The 23,774-nt window shown below is 34.1% G+C and overlaps 2 protein-coding genes and 1 pseudogene across 3 annotated transcripts; all 3 read right to left on the reverse strand.

Annotated features, from left to right (window-relative positions):
- Window positions 1-59: 59 nt before the first annotated feature.
- On the reverse strand, window positions 60-4,109 carry LOC121745241 (transcription factor GTE4-like). The gene is made up of 5 exons (XM_042139062.1): window positions 2,071-4,109; window positions 1,928-1,973; window positions 1,719-1,841; window positions 1,526-1,596; window positions 60-384 (listed from the first exon to the last, which is right to left on the reverse strand). Exons 1-4 carry the CDS (start codon window positions 3,541-3,543, stop codon window positions 1,535-1,537), a joined length of 1,704 nt encoding a protein of 567 aa, XP_041994996.1. The 5' UTR covers window positions 3,544-4,109; the 3' UTR covers window positions 60-384; window positions 1,526-1,534.
- A 4,374-nt stretch (window positions 4,110-8,483) lies between these two features.
- Window positions 8,484-12,186, reverse strand: LOC121743832 (annotated as a pseudogene).
- Window positions 12,187-13,566: 1,380 nt separating this feature from the next.
- On the reverse strand, window positions 13,567-20,559 carry LOC121744693 (protein DETOXIFICATION 40-like). 2 transcript variants are annotated; one of them, XM_042138281.1, is made up of 7 exons: window positions 20,230-20,559; window positions 18,119-18,750; window positions 17,559-17,615; window positions 17,195-17,433; window positions 15,308-15,426; window positions 14,706-14,792; window positions 13,567-13,779 (listed from the first exon to the last, which is right to left on the reverse strand). In XM_042138281.1, exons 1-7 carry the CDS (start codon window positions 20,548-20,550, stop codon window positions 13,717-13,719), a joined length of 1,518 nt encoding a protein of 505 aa, XP_041994215.1. In that variant the 5' UTR covers window positions 20,551-20,559; the 3' UTR covers window positions 13,567-13,716. The 2 variants fall into 2 exon arrangements, with proteins under 2 accessions (XP_041994215.1, XP_041994214.1); XM_042138280.1 differs by lacking the exon at window positions 20,230-20,559 and adding an exon at window positions 18,943-20,158.
- Window positions 20,560-23,774: the final 3,215 nt, after the last annotated feature.

Genomic DNA, 23,774 nt, shown 5'->3' on the forward strand with positions numbered 1-23,774 from the left:
GACAAGCCGTAAGAAGATGATTCGGACGAGAGAACTAATAACCAGGCACCATTGGAACATATCACAGACATCTGGAAATAACATACATGAACAACGTCTGGTTCGTACACAACTTACAGAAGAAGACGGTGCTTTCATGTAATTACAGATCAAGAGTTCATATCATACAAACAACTACCTGTCAGCAACGTACCTCTACGAGACGGAGATGATTACCACACACATCTACTTAAGACAAATCTACAGTTATCACCCACTACAGGTATTTACAAATTGAGCGAATGACCAAGAATTCCTTGTGGATCCACAAACGAACAGTCAAATGGTGCATCTATCATTCAAGTACACTACTAGCCTTATTGTCAGCACGAGATTCGCCAATATCTGCAAATTGACGTGGTAAAATAATCATCAAACACCTTGTGACCAGTAAGCAAATCTAAGTTGAGAATAAACCAAGATACTTCTAGTCTTGCCTTCCGAGTAAGAAAAAGGAATGTTAATGAGCCTAATGAATGTCTGTCAAGGAGACTTTGAAATGCATTTACTGATCTATATATTCAGGGATTGTTTCTTCATGTCGCATTCGTAACTAATTCTATGAGGGTACTTTTTATTCTACACAGATAAGGTAAAAACAATAACAATCATGATTACCAATTCTAACCAATATAGCTTGATGGCACATCCATTTAAACATTCTTATCTCTACTGCCCTAATCTTTTTGTCGAAGTTCATTTAAAGATTATAAACAATTTATTTCAATTTTAGAGGCCATTTATGATTTTGTATTCATATGCACTCCGCCATACATCCAGCCAGCTCAATTCTCTTAGTAACTTCTAGAATCGGCCAATGTGTTACTGTATCACCACAAGCCATCCAATCTTCAAAAACTAAAGAAACTGTAATGCTGATTTTGTAAATATATAGAACTACTTAGGAAATTCAACTTTTTGAATCTCTAATCAAGGCGTGAACCAGTTTAATATGCGAACAAAAGTCTAGATGACATGTACAGGGAATGCTATACTTCCACGGATTAAGAAATAATACTTTTCTAGACTAGGCATTCATATTTGCTTCTAGATTCCTATAAAATACAGTAAATAACAAGCTATGGACTACAGAAAACACGTGTATATCGTGCTTGAAATGGCATTTCATTTAACGTGCAAGATCAGCAAATGAAAAGAACTTTGCAGAAGAGGGGTGTGTTATAAATATTTTCTAATTATGCCCACATGTAAGATTTTCTAATTATGCCCACATGTAAAAGATATTTGTTTGTTTAAGGAATGTTTTTACAAGCATATAAATATTTTCGTCCCAAGAGCCCTTTATTCTGAATCGTACAAAGATCCCAATCTTCTAAAAATTATATTTATTCAAGTTTTATCTGACTAAATAGACATGAGTACACAGATAAGAAGGCATCAAAGAAAAGGGTTGCTATCTGAAAAGTCAAACCACAATCTGCAAAGGCAAGAATGTTGACCGCTTAATAACAGAACACTGTAGTACCTCAAGGACTCAATTCTTAGGTGAGTGTTCGCCATCAGAGCCATCTGCTGAAGAACTTTCTCCGTCAGAATCTATAAAAATATAAAATAAGAGAATGTGTTTGAGGAATCTATCCAAGAAATATGCATTAAATGCATTAAAACAGGGAAATGAGCTGTGTATGAAACAACAAAAGATAACCATCAATTACTACCACTTGAAGAAGATCCCGAGTCAGAGCTAGAGCTTTTTTGGCTGGCTCCTTGATTCTTATCACTACGCTCTACCTCTGGCTCTTCTACTTCAACTGGAGGTGAGGTGTTTTTCTCTTCATCGGCTGAAGATTACGAGTAGACAATTGTATTTAGGTATAAATAATTTCGAAGCATTCAAAATTTCTATTTTACTCAATGAAACCTTTACCTGTTTTACTTGCTTGTGGGGTTTCCGTTACAACAGAGGTAGCAACCTGCCGAGAAAAACACCAAGATGCAATGCATTAATCAAAATCTAATGTTCTAAGGCCTAAGCTAAAAATAACCGAGATATTACAGTAACTTAACTACCTTATCATTGAGGTTCTGCTCTTGACTAGCTATTAAATTGCTGACAATTTCTGCCTTTCTTTTGTTCTTGCTCAAATTCTTCTTATAATTTGTAATGAACCTATCAAGCTCCCAAAGGGTTTCCGTATCAACACTGTCGATGTCAACCTCAATCTCATCATCTTCCTGAGAAACAGACGGATTCCTCTTCTTAATGATCTGAACAACATTTTCAAGCTTCTCAGAAGGTAACTGCTGTAAGTTTACGCTGAGTTTTTGTTTTTCATCATATGTCATCTCCCTTTTATTCGGATCCTTTGCCTTTGGCTTCTTTGGTGCATGAACCTTTCCCGACTGTGCACTACTGGGTTTCTTTCTTTTTGGATCACTTGAGCCCATTGCAGGTCCATCTAAAGGTCTTTTCATATCAGGCCGTTCCCTAGACTTCTGAGGAGCCTTCCGAGATGTAGGCGTTGGTGGCCCCACATCATAATCTGCAGGTAGCTTCATCCCACGTTTATACTCAGCCTCTATGGGAGCCCATTTATCCTCAAATATTTTGCACAGCTGTTCGGCCATCACATAAACATCTTGCCCCTTTGGGTTATACGTCATAGCATTTTGAAACGTACGCACGACATCCTCAGCAAACTCCATCGGGGACTTGTACCAATTCTGATTTAACCTGCCTTTCACAGTACCGAGGTCCATAGGGTTTCGAATAATTTCAAAATAGTCATGCAAACCAAGAGCAACTGTATCAACTGGCTTGTTAAACACCCAACCATGCTTGTGCTTCATCAACCTTTCTAAGAGCACATTACAGCTCTTCAAAATATGACTGGGGAAATTCTCCATCCCCACCCCACTTCCTCCTCCTCCTCCCTTCTTCCCGTTCGACTTCAACTTCTTGTTACTTTCACCTAGCAGAATCTTGTCCTTCGCTAGCAAAAAATCCGTATTTCTGTACAATTTATTTGCCTTTGGCGTCCTTTTCTCCTTCTCCACAACATCATTCCCTGGCTTGCTATTCTCATTCACCAACACACTCAATGGATTCAGCGGCTTCACCATCCGAGGCGTCCCCACCTTATCCCCATCTCTACCATCAATCCCTTTACCTCCATTCTCCAGCCCCTCATTCGACTCAATCCTCCCTATCAAGCTCCGCACCATATCCCTCTCGCTCTCCAGCTTCCTCCTCAGCTCCAAAGCATCGCGTTTCGACTTCTTCGACAGACTTATCCTAACCTTATCCTGCCTCAGAGGCCCTCCCACATCAACACCAGAATTATGCATCCTTTTCACAGAATTCAACCCATCCGAAACCATATCTTGAGATTTCAGCTGCTGCTGCTGCTGCTGATGATGATCTATCAACAAATTAGTACTGCTGTGACTGTTTTCAAGCCCTTTGAACGACGGCCTCCTACTGTAAACCTTACGCTCCCTCAACTTATCCTCCTCAGATCCCTCATTCCCACCCCCCAACATTGCACCAAAGCTCAACCAATTGATTGTAGAGAGACACACAGATCACACACCAGCTCAATTTCTCGAAATTTCAACGCGAAATCAAACCCTAGTCAATCCACACAATCATGGAGAAACACACACTAACAGCTCCGCTTGTTCAATTAACACACAGTTTCTTCGGTTCTACTACAATTAGCCACCGCCGTATACAAACGTAATCAGTAGAAGTTAATTAGGGTTTCGAACATACCTTTTCGAAGATTTTTTTCCCCTCTTTGCAGGTCTGCCTTACTCTACATAGATTTTCCCTTATCTCTGCAGAAAGAAGGGAGGTGAGCGAGTAATCGGAAGTCCACGCGGATAGATAGAGCGTGGAGATCACGAGCCTTTCAACGGCTTCGATTGTATTGTTTTAGTTGTGAATTGAAGATGGACGATTGGGATTGATACTGTGGCGTTTCATGGATATAACCTTCACCACCCAGGATAAGAAGGTCCCACGCTCGGTGGTGGCGCGTGGGAATCTCCAGATTCGGGGGCAGGAATTACGGCTGTGTCCGGTATTGGCCTTTTGGTGAATTGGATTCCATTTTTAGATTGTAAGAATTGATCAAATAATTTATTTAATCTAATATTCCTTCCCGTCTTTGAAATAGATTGAATTTCTTTTTCATCCGTGGAAATCTTTTTATTTTTTTTATTTTATTATTAATGGATTCTACTATTATTACTCGCTATATTATTTCAATTATTTTTTCTTATTTTCCTTTATTTTACTAATTACACATTAAAACTTATGGCATTCCCAATTTATCTATTTCTATGGGACGGGAAGAAATATTTAGTTTGAATGATTTCACTTATTATAGAAAACTTTACTCACATTCTGATGATCTAATTCCATCATTGTTTATCATTTTAAACAACTTTTATTAATAATTATAACGTTCCTTATTAAGTAGCTTTATGTACGTTCAATTTGTAAATGTTCAACCATTATCAATAAGTTAACCATCCTCTAATTCATCTATCTTGTCTATTTCATTTACCAAATCAAAGTATCATGTGCTTTTATTTCTATATATGCCATCATCGTATGCCATTTTCATCCACAACAACAAAAAAGCTCATAAAAGTGAATTTTTAAGCAAATAGAATCTATAAATATCAACTTCATGAAAGCATGACTCTCATTCGAACATTTTCCTAAAATTATTCATGAAAAATACCATAAAACACAATACCCTCTACCATATCTTATTCAAGCAACATTAATATACCAAAGGCACACCTTAACAAGTCCAATTTTTGTACAAGTGTATCATGATAGTCAATATCGACTCATAAAACAAACACTATTCATAATAAAGGATCTGGTGTAAAACTTATAGACGACAGAGAATAGTGATGATGAGGATCAGGGCCATCAGGAACGGCTCTATCTTCATGAACTGTCCCAAGTGATCTCTTTTGGTAGTAATGCTTGAACTCAGCAACGGTGAACCCCATTTTCCGCCCAAAATGTTTGCTATTGAGCTTGGCTGGAGTCACAGCAACCCCGTACGAAGTAAAAAAGAGGAAGAATAAGAAGAAGAAAAAGATGATCAATCTTGAGCAAGCCATTTACAAATTTGGAAAATGGAGGAAGATAAAGCTAAGAGAAATGAATTTAAATGAAGATGCATGGATGATGGATCAATTTGTTGCATGGTATTTATAGGATAGAGAATAGTAGGAAAATAGGGAACATTGCAAAGTGGATAGAACGTGATTTTGTTCTGTTCTTTTATTTCTTTTTGTTTTTAGTTTGTTTCTATACGTTTGAATTTATTATTTTGATTATAGCTATATTTTTTTTCTTTGGATAATCGTCTATACTCACATCAATTTGACTCCACCATGTTAGTTCTATGTTTCTTGTATAAGATCGTCATGAAAGGATAAGTTCCACCGCATAAAATGGAGATTTACACAAAGTCAAAAGCATGGTTAGCCTAACACTAACATAATGGTGTGATAACTAAGTGATCTAATACAGTTAAATAGCATATTCAAATGAGACAAGGAGGATGGATCACCCAATGAAAGTCGGAAATTTAGTTCATTAAATTCTGACATTGTGAACTACTGACACTCACGGTACCACAATTGAATGATGATAAACAACCAAAATTTGTACAATAAAAAAAGGTTATGCTATTAGTAATTTGATATATTAATTATGTATTAAAATAATAAATATAGTTAGTGGATAAGTTAAAAAGATGTGATTAGCCTCCAGCCTCATTTTCAATTTTTTTAATATTTGAATCGCCTCTTTATTGATTTTCAAATTTGAATTAAAATATGTATTAATTACATTTTATGATTCTAAAAAATCTACAGGGGGCTACTTCACTTTCATAGGGGGAAACTTGGTTACGTGGAGGAGTAAGAAACAAAAAGTGGTGGCTCTATCCAGTGCCGAGGCCGAGTTTCGAGGAATGAAAAGTGGACTCATGAAAATCCTATGGCTAAGAAGGCTACTTACAGAAATTGGCTTCCCACCTACTCGAAAGAGTCAATTGTTCTGTGATAACAAGGCTGCGATTAGCATCTCTGAAAATCCAGTGCAACATGACAGAACAAAGCACGTGGAAGTTGATCGACACTTCATTAAAGAAAAATTGGAAGGAGGAATTATTGAGTTCTCATTTGTCCATTCGGAAGAGCAACTTGCAGACATACTAACCAAGGCGGTTCACCCGAAAGTCTTTAAAGAAGTATTGACCAAGTTAAGCATTGGAGATATCATTGCTCAACTTGAGGGGGAGTGTCAAATATACCAAAGTCAAGACTTACCAAAGGAAGAGAAGTAATTAGTGGAAGATGATATGTAATTGATATGGAATTAATGTGCAATACATAGTCCTAGAATAGAATGATCTATTACCTAAATTACATTGTAATTCTCCCTTTAAGTAAGGGAAAGAACCGTGTGTTACAACCATAAAAAAAAACATAATAACAATCATCTTCTCCAAACATCTTTTCTACTCTGAATTGCCCTATGAGTCGCCTAACTCTCGATTACCATCGTTAAGATATTTTAATTAAATGCAAAAATAAACTACTATTTTTTTCTCAAATAAATCAGTTTTTAGTTGTATAAAATTTGATCACATATATCTATTGTTTATTTAATTCCAAGATAGAAGTATGTATTTGGAATTCAACTACATCATGACTTTACATCATCCTCAAAGTGGAAACATGGATCAACTTATTATTCCCACTATGTATAGTTGAAATTGAGAATGGTTGTTACTCATCATGTCGGTTTTTTTGTGCTTGATTTCCTTTGCTTACGCGATGTTGTTTTTCTACAAGGTTGCGGCTTGGGGAGGCCCCCCTTTTTATGTTGTCGTAGTAGCTTTATTTTGTGTTGTGTTTGGTATTTGTCTCCAACTTTATCTTATAGTATGTGTTATTTCAATGTTTATATCTAATTCTTTCTATTTTTATTTGTTTATATGAGTTGAGACCGGATAAAAATATTAATGTAAGGTTGTAAATTGTAGCGTAGAAGTTTATGGTTCAAACCTCGAAAATAAAAGTAAACAAAACTCGATGGTTAGAAATTAATATAAACAAATGGTAGATAACTAAATAATAAATTCCTTAAGAAATTGACATATATAGTCATAAAAATAATCATGAATAAATATTCTAAATAACATTCAAATGCATTTACATGGAGAATTTATCATCTCCCACTAATTCCGATTAAATATTACTATTGATTTATTTCTATCCATTCTTCTCATGAAAATTATTTAGAGACAAAAACTGAACAACAATTTTACTGTTCAATTTTTAATATTTATCAATTGTTTAAAATCTAAATATTTAAATTTTATTTTACAAAAATAAAATCTAAAAAAAATAAAATTGTAAGATTTTTATTTTTGCATATTTATTTTTGAGGTATTCGAGCAATTAACTGTTTACCATCACTCGTAACTCGTTATAGCATTAAGTTGGAAACCAGAGAAGTGCTGTAAATTATTTAGCTATATAAAGCTACACTGACTTTCCAATACTCATTCATGCACGACCAAAAAAGTTCCTTGGTGCATGCCAACATATGATTATGAAACTAGCTAGATAAGGTAAAAATACGATTACTTTTGAATTTTATATTTCTCATACAAAACTTGCTAGTAATTTTTACCCTAAATAAACTAACCTAAATGGTACTCCTAATGCACTAGTATTTTATTTTTCACATATACAGTCACATAAATATTGACAATTTAGAAGTAGAAAATGACTCTCACATTCTATTATTATCCCGATATATGTCCATTTATTACAAGTCAATTAATATAGGAGTAGAAGCTTTTTATTGGGGTGGTGGTTTAAAACTTAAAAGTCACTCTCAAATTATTATCCTCCTCTCTCTCTCTAAAATAGTGATATCCAATCAAGGGCAATTCCATGTTATATGTATGGGTGTCATTCATTTAAGAAAACCAGAAAATTTAATAAATAAAAATATATAAACCGGAAGTGACGCCGAGCTTTAAACAGACCTTTTTTCAATAGTAGAAGCAAACGACAACTACAAATTATTTTTGCTTCATTGATTTGATTGAAAAAAAGGTTCAATCGAACCCCACTTTATGAGTACAATAAAACACATGAGTGAATGTATTTATATGAAAGAGTAAAACAATAATCAAACCTACCAACAACTTGGAAAATTACGGAGTACTATATTTTTGTAAAAGTAATTTCACAATAATGATCTCATATAGAATAATCAACCTTTTTCAACAAGAATTTATCGAAAGATCATAGATGACTCTTGCTATCATCAACAATATTGAGCAACAGTTTTTAAAGCAAAATTAGGATTAACTAAGATTATATACTCAAGATTAATTTATTTGTGTAAACTGTTACCAACATTTGATTATTACCAAGGATTTCTTTTTATAAAATTTTTTAAAAAAATGCACCAATATAAATTAATTACCTCCTTATTCCATCGGTACGAGCAATCACCCAAATCAAAATTAATGTCTGCATGAGCGTGCCTACTAGCATCCCAGACCATATCCCCTGAAAATAGTCGATCGGACGGAGTCGAAAGTTAGAGATTCTGTGGGCAATAGTCGAAAGACCCGAGCGAGTTAGGTACTTAATTTTCTAAATTTTAGTTGAAAATATATTTTTAGGTGACCGAATTTAATGGAGTTTTAATAACATATACTGATATGTTACTTTATAACAGCAGAAATAAAATAATTAGCAACTAGACCTTTGTTAAGTTGAGATTCCACCTTCTTAAAAAAATTATGAAGGTTAATAACATATACTGATATGTTACTTTATATAGTATCAATACAAGATGATTGTGTTTATAAATTTTATGAAGGTAAATAACATATACTGATATGTTACTTTATATAGTATCAATACAAGATAATTGTGTTTATAAATTTTATGAAGGTTAATAATTAATACAGTATGTTACATGAGATTGGGTTTTTTTTTAATCCTTGTAATAGGAAATTTTAGTTTTAACATAAAGTGGTTGTTGTAACATATCTCAATAAATTTCGAATTTGAATTATTGATTGAGTAATCGATTTTAACATACATGAACTTGAAATAATGATTTCTATGTTCTGGTTGTCACACATGTTTATTAAATAGTACACTGATTACTGAAATTATATTTTTATCAATGCCACACAATGGGTTTTAGTCTTTTATACTGTATTAAAGAATGATACTGGATTGGTGACCCAATATATAAGTAATATTAGTAATATTCCTCGACATATATTAATTGTTGAGCTAGCTGTTTACTAAGTAATGACTAAGATTCAGGATTGGACTCTGTACACACTTACATATAAAAACAAATTTAGAATCTAAGATTTAATGAAGTAAGATCACATATCCAGTGTCAATCATTGAGATCTCTTCATAGAGATTCCATTTTCATGAAATGTGAAAATGAAACCTAGGGTTCTTTATATAGAAATCTTTTACTCAATTATTGAAATATACTAATTGCCAGCATTAGCCATATATAGGAGAAAGAGAATTAACATCGAAAAATAAAAAATATTACACATAAATATGAGTTATTAATTTTTTATAACTTTAAATAAATGAAGAACATATTAAATTGAGTTTGATTTTTTTAAAATAAATACTCCCCCCATTCTTCCTTAATAGAAACATTTTATTTTCTGCACTCGTTTTGGAAAAATAATACGACATTCATCCCTTAAAAATAGAAACATTTAAAAAGACACGTGTTTTAATGCAAAATTGGTAAGTAAGAGAGAGATAGATAGAAAATTGTGTTAGTGGCAAATAGATCTCACTTCACTGTAGAGAAAGAAATTTTCTTCAAATGAAAGTTTCTATTTTTAGGGACAACTCAATAAGGAAGGAATTTCTATTTTTAGGGGACGAGGATAGTAATAATAGTTAAAATATAGATAAAGTAAAATAAGAGAGAAAATAATGAAGAGAAATCAAATGTTCATATTTTTCAGGGACAGAGAGAGTAATATTACCAGATAAAACAGGCTGGATTCCGTCGAGCACGATGGCGCCTGCGAGGAAGGGCATACGGTCCACGACGGCATTGGACACAACTTCGCTAGAGGTGAATGCGTAGCTGATTTTGTGACGGAGGAAGATAGTGACGACAGCAAATAACGTCGCCACGAGTAGCGATGTTCCCGTCACCACCACGACGCTAAAAGCCGCGGATCTTGGGTGCCCGGCGCCGAGTTCATTGCTAACCCTCACACTATTATACAAAAGCAAACATAATAAATAAAGAGAAAGAAGGTAACATAATACTCTATATAGTACTAGTACAATTAATTGAGAAATTAACAACATAGTAGTACTAGTACAATTAATTGCAGTTTAACAAATAAACATAAGAAAGTAGTATGATTATTTGAAAAATACATATACTCATATCCACCTTACTGCGGCGTTGAATATAGCTCCTTCTAAACAATTATACTACTGAATTTGATAATTTATAACCACAACAAAATTATACTACTGAATTCTAAACAAATATAAATATTTTTCTATTGGATATATACATCACACAAATAAATAAATAAAAGTTATTTTTAGACATTTATAAGATCACTTTGATGTGCGTGTAAGTATATAAGATGTCAGTGGGCCGGGGTTAGGCCAACAGGTTTAAAAAAAAATTATTCATATTTATAAATTATAAAACATTCAATTATGATATATGTACTTAAATTCAAACATGATTAAATATTAATTTAAGACTTGTACAAATAAAATAAAACATTAACATATCACGAGCATTTTTGAAATATGTTTTAGAAATTAAAATATACTCCGCTTTATAATGAATATCAAAATTTTAATCTATTTATCTGTTACTTATATTAATAAAATCTAAAGTATATATGAAAAACTGAAGGCTATATTTTTGTTTAGATTTATACTATTATAGTAAAAAACTACAATAAAGTGTCGAACTAAGGGTCAAACATAATGAACAATAAACAATAGTTGCACCTAAGTTTAACCCATCAGATTCCAGGTCAGCCCTATTCAGATTGTGAGTTAATCGAATGGTAATTTTATCAGGTTAAAAATTAACTAGTGATCCAAATTTAGCTAAGTTATACTCAATATCTCTATATGCATACCTATGGTATAGTTGGCTAGTATAAAACCCAAATTTGATAGAGTTTTTCGGCCATATCATACCGGGATACAGAATACATTACCATATAGCTACAGAGGCCAATGCGATTTCCGGGTCGGGAAGCAAGCCGGCGATGAGCACCATCACCTGAAAATACCACGTCTCAAGGCAGAGCATGATGGCGGACGAGGCCGACAGTTTGAAAAACTCCCACAGCCCGGAAAACGCACCCGGGCTGAACCCGGTCCACATCCTCCGGCACCTCTCCGACCTCACGATGTACACGAACTGCGCCCCCGCGATCACCCACCACGACAGGCTCTGCACCAGCGCCGCCCCCACCGGAACACGTAAAGCGCCGCCCATGTCAGCACAATGTGCGACGCCAGCGCCGCCGCCGATATGTACGCGCTCGGGTTCACGATGCTCTGCACTTGCAGGAACTTCTGCATCGCGACGTTGGCCGTGTATGCGAAGATCTACGGGATCAGCCCGTACACGAACAACGCCGCCGACGCCTCCAGCTCCGGCGCCTGCCGCATGAAGAGCAGGATCGGCTCTGAGAAGACGTAAACCAGCGTCAGCGGAATCCCCATCAGCATCAGTAGAACCGTCGATCGCTGCATATATATCCCCAGCATCTCGTACTAGTGGGCCCCGTACGCCTGCCCGCACAGGGTCTCCACCGCACTTCCCATTCCCAACTGCAGTCAAAGTTGCAGTTAAAAATTCATATCAGGTACACTTCAATGAATCAGACAAAGGTGGGATTTGCTAAATCTACATGAAATCTCCTATACATCTCTCTCGGCTGCTACAACCCACAAAATGCCAAACCCTTTCTTTTCCTCAAAGCTCCAAGGACAGAGGCTGAGATCACATACTCTTTTAGCCTCCTAGAGATATAGCAAGGTCTCTCCTACAATCTGCCAACACAAACACAAAATTGGTTAGGATACATCTCAACAAAATCAAAGAGGAAAAGGAATCTTTTGTAGAGATACACATTTTGTTATAAAACTAATGCTTTAAAAGTAGGATACACATCCTACCAACTTTTTCAACCCACTTTCCATTACATTTCTTAAAACTTGTGCCCGGTCAAACCGTGACGATATTTGGGGGACGGATGGAGTATAAGCAATTTTAATACGTTAATTACATGATTGCATGTTTGCTATGAATAATGTTATGTAAATAGCTAACAATCTATATAGGATAGCTAAGGGTGGAAATAAAGATTAATTGGAATTATAGAAATTTCAGAAATAAGTCATGTTTCATGCTTTTCCGTTTTTACTATATGTGGTGATTACTTATTAGATCATTTGGTTGGATGAGAATGTGTATATTATCCATGTATTTATATTTTCCTATCTTCGTCGGCAGCAGTTCTTCTGTAGTACTACTGGTTTTCAGCAGAACGTTTGTTTACCTATTTTGCACTGCTTATATACTGTGACTTTGCTACTCGTTAAATTTGTAACACTATATATATGTCCTATTGTTCAAGTTATGTGGATAGATTTTTCTTGAATCCAAGATACAAGTGTGTATTTGGTATTCAACTACATCATTACTTTACAATTACATCATCCTCAAAGTGATCAAAGTGGAAACATGGATGATCAACTTATTATTCCCACTATGTTGTTGAAATTGAGAATGGTTGTTCCTCACCATGTAGATTTTTTGTTCTTGATTTTCTTTGCTTAGGAAATGTTTTTCCACCAAGGTTGAGGCTTGGGGAGGCCCCCCTTTTTATGTTGTTGTGCCGTCGTAGGAGTTTTCTTTTTGTTGCGTTCTTATTTATTATGTGGGTGTTTATGTCGAACTCTGATACAGACCAAACATGAGAACTCATCCCAAAAGACTAGCCTGTTAGGAGAGAGAGTCCATTTAGTCTATATACCCCACATCAGTTGTTCTCACAACCGATATGGGAATTGAGTCCGTAACAAACTTTTTCTCTAATTTGCTACTCCTATTTATTATATCGGTGTTTATGGGCTCCATCTCGATAATATTTTTTAAAATTAACAAGTGCATTACTTTTGTAGGACAAACTAAAAATGAAACAATGTATACTCTTTTGGGACCGATGGAATATACTCTTATTGTTAGAAGATACACGAAGATTACACAAAATCAAGGGAAATATATGGAATTAATGTAGGAATATATTGTTCCATAATTGTAGCATAGTATTTATTTGTAAATTAGGGTTACCTTATGTAGAATTCTCTAGCCTATATAACGTTGTACTCTGTACGTTTGTGAAACAACGAATAATACACAGATTTCCCTCACCACTCGTTTGACACTTATGGTTCAAGCCTCACATGAATAAGTAAAAAGAATTTAATGTCTACAAATATAAACATATGGTAGATAACATAAACAATTAATTCCTCGAGACAAATTGACATGACAATTACAATCCCACAAAATATATATCACATATATCTAATCATTCAACTGAAAAATCTCTCCTTCGTATTATTCCATTTATCTATTCGATCGCTAGCTTTCTCCACCTGGAAATTTCAAGAAATTCAACACAAATTGACAATTAGTTTAAGATACCATAAACAATCAATAAAACTATGCAGGCGCATTATAGCTAGTCATATAAAGTTATAAGTACATATTCATGAAAATAATAATGAATTAATATTCTAATTAATGTTCAAATGCATTTACATACTTATCATCTCCCACTAATTCTGATTATTGATTTATTTCTCTGCATTCTTCTTAACAAAATAATTTAGAGGCAAATATTGAACAACAATTTTAGTGTTCTATTTAAATATTTATCAATTCTAAAAAAATTTGAAGAACAATTTTATTGTTCCTAAAATCTTGTGTCGTCGGTAAAGTGTGATATCTATCTTAAAAAAAGGGTAGAATTATATAGCTTTATACTGAGGTGGTGGTTAAAAGTAGCACTCAAATAATTATTCCCAAAAATAATAGTGATTTCCAATCAAAGGCAATTCCATGTTAATAAGTAAAGGTGTCATTCATTTAATGAAACCTAAAATAATTCAATATAAGTGACTGACGTCTAGCTTTGAAGTTTAAACATTCATTTTTCAATAGGTAACAGCAAACGACAAAGAGAAATTATTTTCGCTTCATTGATTTGATTGAAAAAAGGTTCAATCGATACCAACCCCACTTTATGAGTACGACAAATAATGAAACTCACCAACTTCGAATTTCTATTTTTGTGAAAAGGAATTCGAAATGATCTCATAATCAATATTTTTCAACAAGAATTTTTTATTTATAACTCTTGCATCATCAACATATTTGAGGAATAATGTTTAAAAATCAAAGTTAGGACTAAGAGAAAATACTCAGGATTAATTTATTTGTGCAAACCGTGAAAAATATTTATTATTGAGGATTTCTTTTATAAAGAAATTGGAAGAATGCAATGATATAAATTAATTACCTCCTTGTCCCAGTCGGTACGAGCGGTCACCCAAATCAAAATCAATGTTTGCATGAGCGTGCCTCCTAGCATCCCTGACCATATTCCCTGCAAAATCAAAATTTAAATAATGATAGTGGTTTTTGCATAAAAATTCATGTATAATTTGGATAAATTTCAAAACTCTATTAAATAAAATTTTAAAAAATAAGTTTTGGGCGCTCAAAGGCCCTAAACACTTCAAGCCACTAATGGGGACATAAAAAAAATAAAAGTGAATCTCAATCAGAAGGGTTGTGGGCTTGTGGCGGTTCCAAAGATCAAATTTAATAGAGTTTTCGATGAGATGGGTCGACCCCTACCCCACCTGTAATATTAGCTTGTAATTATCTTTATTTCACGTGGTTTTATCTACTATATTACTCTACAATGCTACTGAAATTAAATCCAATTTATCGAGAAATCTTGATATAAAATATACTAGGAGCATTTTTTTAATACAAGCCTCCATTTGAAGTATGCTCTCTAATAAAAAGTAAATTCAGAAATGTTGAAATAAGTATATAATTTTCTAATAATAAACTTAAATATGAAAAAGCATAAAAAGTAAAATAATTAATTACCTTGGCACCAAGGTTGAAAGTGAAGCCAAGAACTGCTCCGACAGTGATACCGACAAAATAGTAACAACCCACATTTACATAAGCAACAAATGCTTGCCATCCACACCCAACAGCTACCCCTTTATAAATGAACACAACCATATATGTTAATATTTGTACAATATAATATGCTTGATTCAAAAATAAAACGTGCCACAAATAGTTGTACAAGAGCATTTTAAAATAGAAAGAAAAAAAACAACAACGAGATCAAGATATAAACAAACATTGTACTCAAAATCACTATAAAAAAAATTAGTCCAGAGCCTTTGTCCTAGTGGCAATAAACTTAGACATTATTGTATGAGGTGCTAGTTCGAGCTCTCTTGACATTCGTTGTAATTTCCTCCCTTATATAGGAGTTAATTTTTAAAAAAATCACTATAAAAACAAGATAAACATTTAAACCTTTTGTTAAATTGAGATTCCACCCTTTCAAATTTGTGAGAGTTAATAAAAATTGTATTCACCTTCACAAGTTAGAGGCGTGCGGAAATGGATGACAGATGGGGGCAAAATATATTGTTAGATCACTACTCGTTAGATGTTATGATGTCTTCTATTTGAAAAAAATATTTTTATAAATATTAATATAAATATTTCATCTAATTAGATGATTCAGATAATTAATAACGTATATATAAACAATAATAAATATTAAAAAACTACTATATAGAAGAAAAGCAGTGGAAAATAGATTATTAGTACTAATATCTAATCAATATGTCTCAACTCTCATGAGATTGGGTTTATTTTTATTTTATCACTATAATAGATTAAGTTGTATAAAAGTGATTGTCGTATCATATCTCAATACATGTCGCATATTTCAATTATTGATTGATTACTCTATTTAGGCATACATGATTTGAAATCAGTGAATTCTATGTTCTGGCTGTCACACATGTTCATTAATTAAATATTCAAGTACACTGGTGATTAAATACAATGTCACAAATTAATGGCTTTAATCTTTTATACGGTATTAAATAAGATACTGGATTGGGGACTCAAAATAAAAGTACTAAGATATTAATATTCCCCGACAAATATAACTTGTTGAGCTATTAATTAGTGCAAAGTTAATGACTCTGAAATTCTGGACTCTATATAAATGTAAATGAAAGCGACATTATTTTAAAATATATATATATATATATATATATATATATATATATATATATATATATATATATTATATATATATATATATATATATATATATATATAAAGGTATGTGTTAGGTGCATGAAGATTATTTACTACGAGTAGTATTTTTAAAATTAAAACTAGAGCTAGCAGTTCCACACTCACACACGACACACTATATATAATACTACTATATAACAAATTCAGTATCTAAGATTTGATAAAGTAAGATAATGTATCCCAGTGTCAATTATTGAGATCTCTACATAGATACCTTTTTCATGAAATGTGAAACCTAGGGTTCTATATATAGAAATCTTAACTCAAATATTGAAAAATAATTTCCAGCATTAGCCATATAGATAGAGAGAGAAAAAGAACAGAGAAATATTATGATGCATATTGTTAGTTTTTACACATTTATTTTCATTCTAATATCGTAAAAATGAAGAACAGATTAAACAGAGTTTTGATTATTAATTTAGATTAATAGTTTTTTTGCAATTCTTAATTAAAAATGCTCATATAAAATAGGCTGTATAACATTTTTATTTCTCTATGTATATAGAGATCTTATAGTCTATATCGATTGAGACTAAAATTCTTCTACAGAAATCACAAAGCTAGCAAGTTGTTATAAAAAATTGAATTAAATTCAATGCATGACCAAGACTAAGATGATTTAGGATTAATATTTACCAGATAAAACTGGCTGGATTCCGTTGAGCACGATGGCGCCGGCGAGGATTGGCGTAAGGTCCGCGACAGCGTTGGACACAACTTCTCCAGAGGTGAATGCATAGCTGATTTTGTGGCGGAGGAAAAAAGTGACAATGGCAAATACCGCCGCCACGAGTAGTGATGTTCCGGTCGCCACCACCACGCTAAAAGCCGCGGATCTTGGGTGCCCGGCGCCAAGTTCATTGCTAACCCTCACGCTATTATACAAAAGCAAACAGAGTAGCAATACAGAAGCATTTTAACATATGAAAAGTGAAAAAAAAAACTATAATATTTATTTGAAAAATAGATATAAACAGGCAATCTAAGACAAAGTACAAACCTTACTGCAGCGTTGAAGCCTACTGACACCATGAAAACCCATCCAAGAAGCGTCCCACTGCATTTAATAATTTATAACCATAACAAATTATAATTACTAAATTTTAAAAAATATATAATGATATATGTTTTCTATTGGATATATATCCATACTAAAGAATAAATAAATAAAAGTTATTTTTAGACATTTACTACTATATGATTACTCTGATGTGAACATACGCATATCTATGCATCAATTTTTGTCATCATAAAAAAAAAAGACATATCTGTCTGATTGCTACACGAATCAAATGGCCTACTCAAGAATTGCATCAAATCATCTCAAACGTAGAAGATAAAAGAAAATTCCATTGATTAATTATTCTTTCTCCAAAATACTACTTCTTTTAACACACAAATTTTATTCTCATAAATAAAAATCTAATTCCATTGATTAATTACTCTTTGTCCAAAATACTTGGACAGAGATCTACGTGGTTATCCGCAAAAAATAGTTGGCCAGTTTTGAAAATCAAATTTAATAGAGTTTTTCGGTCCTGAAATACCAAAAATAATTACCATATAGCTAGAGAGTCCAATGCGATTTCCGGGTCGGGAAGCAAGCCGGCGACGAGCACCAGCACTTGAAAATACCACGTCTCAAGGCAGAGCATGACGGCCGACGCGGCCGACAGCTTAAAAAAATCCCACAACCCAGAGAACGCGGCCGGGCTGAACCCGGTCCACGTCATCCGGCACCTCTCTGACTTCAATATGTACACGAACTGCGCCCCCGCGATCACCCACCACGAGAAGCTCAGCACCAGCGACGCCCCCAGCAGGCCCCACCCGAACACGAACAGCGCCGCCCACGTCAGCACGATGTGCGCCACCAGCGCCGCCACCGATATGTATGCGCTCGGGTTCACGATGCTCTGCGCCTGCAGGAACTTCTGTATCGCGAAGTTGGCCGCGTACGCGAAGATCTGCGGGATCAGCCCGTACACGAACAGCGCCGCCGCCGCCGCCAGCTCCGGCGCCTGCCCCAGGAAGAGCAGGATCGGCTCCGAGAAGACGTAAACCACCGTCAGCGGAATCCCCGTCAGCATCAGTAGAACCGTCGATCTCTGCATATATATCCCCAGCATCCCGTACTGGTGGGCCCCGTACGCCTGCCCGCACAGGGTCTCCACCGCGCTCCCCATTCCCAGCTGCATTCATAATTAATATTTCATCAGGTAAGTTTCAACGAATGAGACTAAACTGCACTTATTAGTAATAGCTTTTATGGCCAAACAGACTGTGCCTGTATATAAACAAGCACAGTCTGTTTGGTACAATATAAATTAAATTAAATAATTAGCGTGACACGCAAATACTGGTGTCACGTTAATTACAATTACCAAGAGGCCGTAGGTGAGGAGCTGGATGCCCTCGTTGCCGAGGGAGACGGCAGCGAGCTCGATATTACCGAGGTGGCCGCAGAATATTTGAGTGGACATGGAAGTAATGTTGTTTAGCAAATAGACTACGACGGCGGGGCCGGCCAGCCGGAAAAGGTACCTCATCTCGATTACGAGGGCTTTTTGATAGCGGCGCGAAGGGGGCAGGGTGGGATCGGATAGAATTCGTTCGAGCTCCGAGCTGGCTTCCGTCTCTGCCGCTGGCGGCGGAGACGGCAGCGTCTTGGAATGGAGAAGAGGTTCGTTGATGGATTGGTTTTGTAAGGTGCCCATATTTGTGAATTGTGAGGTACAGTATGTTACAAAATTGGTGAAGGGGTATATATAGATGACGTGGTTATAGAGGTAGTGGCTGTCAAGGATTAGTGTAAATCTATATTTAAGGTAATAAATTTTGATGTTTATGTAGCACTATTATGTAGTCATGGTCAAACGTCATGTTTGAAAATTATATTTTTCTTTTTTTTCATCAAATTTAATTTTCGATGATTTATTAAAAATATAGAAGTATTTTAATATACTCCCTCCGTCTGCCATCAGGTGTTCGGTTAACAATTTTAGTTTGTTCTCTGTTATGAGTTACGGTTCACTTTTAATCTAACGATAGATAGATTCTATATCTCACTCACATTTTATTATAAAACCAATATACAAAAATGAGTCTTACATTTCGCTATATTTTTCCATTCACTTTTCTTTTTAAAACTCATGTCAAACTCAAATAGGTCCCCTAATGTCGGACGTATGGAGTATATAAAAACTGATCATTATAAATAAATAATGTGGCCCTTTGACATCAATGTTCTGTGTTTGTTTGTGTTTAAATTATTATACAAAAAATAGTATTATTATTCATAAAGTATGTTTTCTATTTTCACGACCATGATAGTTTTTATTTGGTCTTTTTAAAATTGTTAGTTCACGTTTTTATTAATATATAATTAGATTTTAGAGTATATGATGAAATAAGATATTCTAAATCTTGACTTATCTTGTAAAAATTATGCTCTTTATTCTAGAAGAAATTATTATTTGATTCTGATTAAAAATGTCATGAAAAATTATTGAAACAAGATGATAAGATTTCAGATTGCTAAACTGTGTCTGGCCAGCATACACAGCCGGTCTCATGCCACGTAAAATAAATAAAAATAATTAGTGTAACACGCACATTATATATGAGCAATTATATTTAAAATTAGTGTTAATTGCTTAAATTAAAATTACCATGAGGCCGTAGGCGAGGAGCTGGACGCCCTCGTTGCCGAGAGAGGCGGCGGCGAGCTCGATATTTCCGATGTGGCCGCAGAATACTTGCGTCGACATCGACATAACGAAGTTTAGTAAATAGACTATGACGGCGGGGCCAGCCAGCCGGAAAAGGTACCTCGTCTCGATTACAAGGGCTTTTTGGTAGCGGAGCAAAGGGGGCGAGGTGGCGTCCGATAGAATTCGTTCGAGCTCCGAGCTAGCTTCCGTCTTGGATTGGAGAAGAGGTTCGTTCATGGCTTGGTTTTGTAAGGATCCCATATTTGTGGAGTGTGTCATAAAATTGATGAAGGGATGTATATATATATATATATAGATGACGTGGCTAAGGTGCTAGTGTGGCTGCAAAGAATTATTGTGTTGAACATTCAAGCTAGTTAATTTTGTTGTTTATATAGTCAAGGTCAAACGTTATGAATGATAGTAATATTTTGTTTTTTTTCTTAGATATTAGTAACTTTTATCGATGATTTTATTAAAGTATGGCAGTATATGAAATAAACAGACAAAATGATCATTATAAATTAAGAATGTGGCCCTTTGATTATACGGCAAAGACAGGGCAAACAAATTTTAAAGATTTTAAGTATTTATTTCACACACTATTTAATGTTGTGTTTTCTCCATCTTGGCATCAATGTTTTTTATTGCTTTTCTGTAAATTGTTATTCATAATATATACGGAGTATTTTCTATTTTCACCATCTGATGCCAATGTTTTAACATAAGTTATTTTTGTTTTACATTTTCTATTTTCTAATACAAATTACGAGTAGATTTTATAGAATATGATGAAATAAGATCTTCACTTCATCTTAATCTATCTTGTGAAAGTCGAAAATTTTAAAATTACAACTCAATTTTCACATGCACTAGTACTTAACACACAAACATATTGCGTTTGTTATAACACTGAATTTCAACAAATTCAAATTTCCAAAATATATGATTCAAGATTGTACATTGAAATATTCCAAATAGGATTAAGAAACGATTAACATGGAATAGACAGTATGCAATTATTTTATGTTCTTACCCGGCTACACTAGATCAAATTGGGCATAAATTCTTTGAGACATTCTTGTCATGCCAGCTCATAAAGAGAGCAATGACAACATGTGATCTTGGAAAGTTTAACTGGAAGAATATTACAAGTAAATGAAGTAATCCACGTCTCTTTGTTGTTCTATACATTTAAAACTCTCTATGTCCTAAAAAATAGTATTGCTTCGCGTCCACAAAAAGTAACCTTATTTTTTCATTTTGAATCGTTCATCAAAATTAATCAGTATCTATTTATTGTACTAATTCTTACTATTTATTTAATAAGGTTGATATCTCATTTTCCCTATAAAATTTTAACCATTTTCTCTCCGTATATCTTTTGTAGTATTAAAAGTTTGTGCAATTCACAACTAAGACTATTTTTTATAGATAGAGATAATAGATTTTTTTATACTATTTTGGTTAGTCTCTCAAAATTAGCTTACTCATATTTTTAAAAACTTTTTCACATGTAATTATACTATTAATGATATATATGTATCCTACTAGACATTAAATAGTAAAAAAAATCTCTCTTATACTTTGTCAATTTTGTACTACTAAAATAAGTTTTCCTCATAATCTCTATTTCAGAGGATAGATGGATTATATCATAAAAGGCTTCATTATATTTAATTAGTTGAAATCATTAAGCTGATAGTAGTATTTTCTTTGGTGAAAATGAAATAGTGTCAAGTTATCTAACAACACTGTATCCAACATGTATTGCAAAATTATGAATTTAACCAATCAAAATGCACACATGTGCAGCAGTGCAGTATGCCAGTATCTACACAGTGATATTTCAAAATCATAAAAGTTGATTATTTGTGACCACGTTTATGATCAATAAGCATAGGGTAAATGGCAGATCGAATTGGGATAGGATTTCAATCAACCGCACCAGTCACCACCGGCCTAGTTCGAAAATTTCATTAAATTCGGATTTCACTAAATTGCAACTATCTTACAGTGCAACAACTTCATCCATCATGAAGTGACGACTGATGCACTACTACTGAATTCTAACGTTGATGACGGCCTTTTTCACTATATCCAACTCTATCAGATTCGAAACACCTAAATAGGATTCCACTCCACAATACTCTTCTGTCCCAACTTAAGAGTCATGTTTTGCCATTTCCGTCCGTTCCAACTTAAGAGTCATATTTTATTTTTACTATAAGTGGTAACTAAGCCCCACATTCCACCAACTTAATTATTCCACTCACATTTTATTATAAAAGTAATACTCCATATAAGTGAGACTCACTTTTTTTATATTTCTTAAAATCCATGCCCTAATAAATTAGGACTCTTAAATTGAAAAGAATGAAGTATTTTATTGGAATATTTAGAAACAGGAAATCCACGTCTCTTTGTTTATTCGATATACATATAATCATTGACAAGCAGCCAAACTACAAAAGGTTAAAATTTCACAAATCATCAATTCCAATCAATCATAAATTCCATTACACGATAGCCAAGGATGTCAAATTTGGCTTCATACATGTACACCACATGCATGCGCAGTCTTGCATATGGGTGGGTCGGTACGGGACCGTGTCATACCGCATACCGTACCGGAAATTACGTTATGTCAAAATTCCATACCGATATCGTACCGAATTTTCGGTATACCGAAAATTCGGTATGATACTTTTTGATACCGTTACCATACCGTAATAACGGTATGCGGTATGGTAACGGTATACCAAAAAAAACCTATTGTATCCAAAATATTTATAAATATAATATATATAAATTTAATAAACATTTTTTTAAATTTAATATAATATATATCCAAAATATTACATTTAAATTTTTTTAAATTTTAGAGAATTCTATTTTTTTAATTTTTTTAATATAATATATATATTATAACATATTTAATATTAATATATATACATAATAATCTATCGGTATACCGCGGCATACCGAATTTTCGATATCGGTATACCGGTATACCGCGGTATAGAAAAATTGATACCGTTATCGTACCGAAACACTGTGGTACGATATTATACCGTACTGGAAACTGTGGTATACCGAAAAATCGGTATTTTCGATATTTTTCCGGTACAGTAAGTCTGGTATTTCGGTATTTCGGTATAATTTCCCACCCCTAGTCTTGCACGGTCTCTCCACCAATGATAATAAATAATACAGTATGCCAGTGTACATGTATCATAAAAAGAAATAGATTGGGTTGTGACAAAGCCTATTGGGTTTAGGACATCCGCAGTGGTGCGGATGTCCCGGCGGAATTCTCCGCGGAATTCCCAAAAACACCTCTTGCCACGTCATAAGAACTTCCCACTGCTCTGCCACGTCATACGGAATTCCCACTGCACAATGGCGGAATTCCCCACGGAATTCCCCACGGAATTCCCACAATAAAAAAATTCACAAATTCACAAATTAAACAATTTCCGAAAGTAAACAATTTACGTAAT

The sequence above is a fragment of the Salvia splendens genome, chromosome 8, assembly GCF_004379255.2.
Source record: "Salvia splendens isolate huo1 chromosome 8, SspV2, whole genome shotgun sequence".
Classification (NCBI taxonomy): Eukaryota; Viridiplantae; Streptophyta; class Magnoliopsida; order Lamiales; family Lamiaceae; genus Salvia; species Salvia splendens.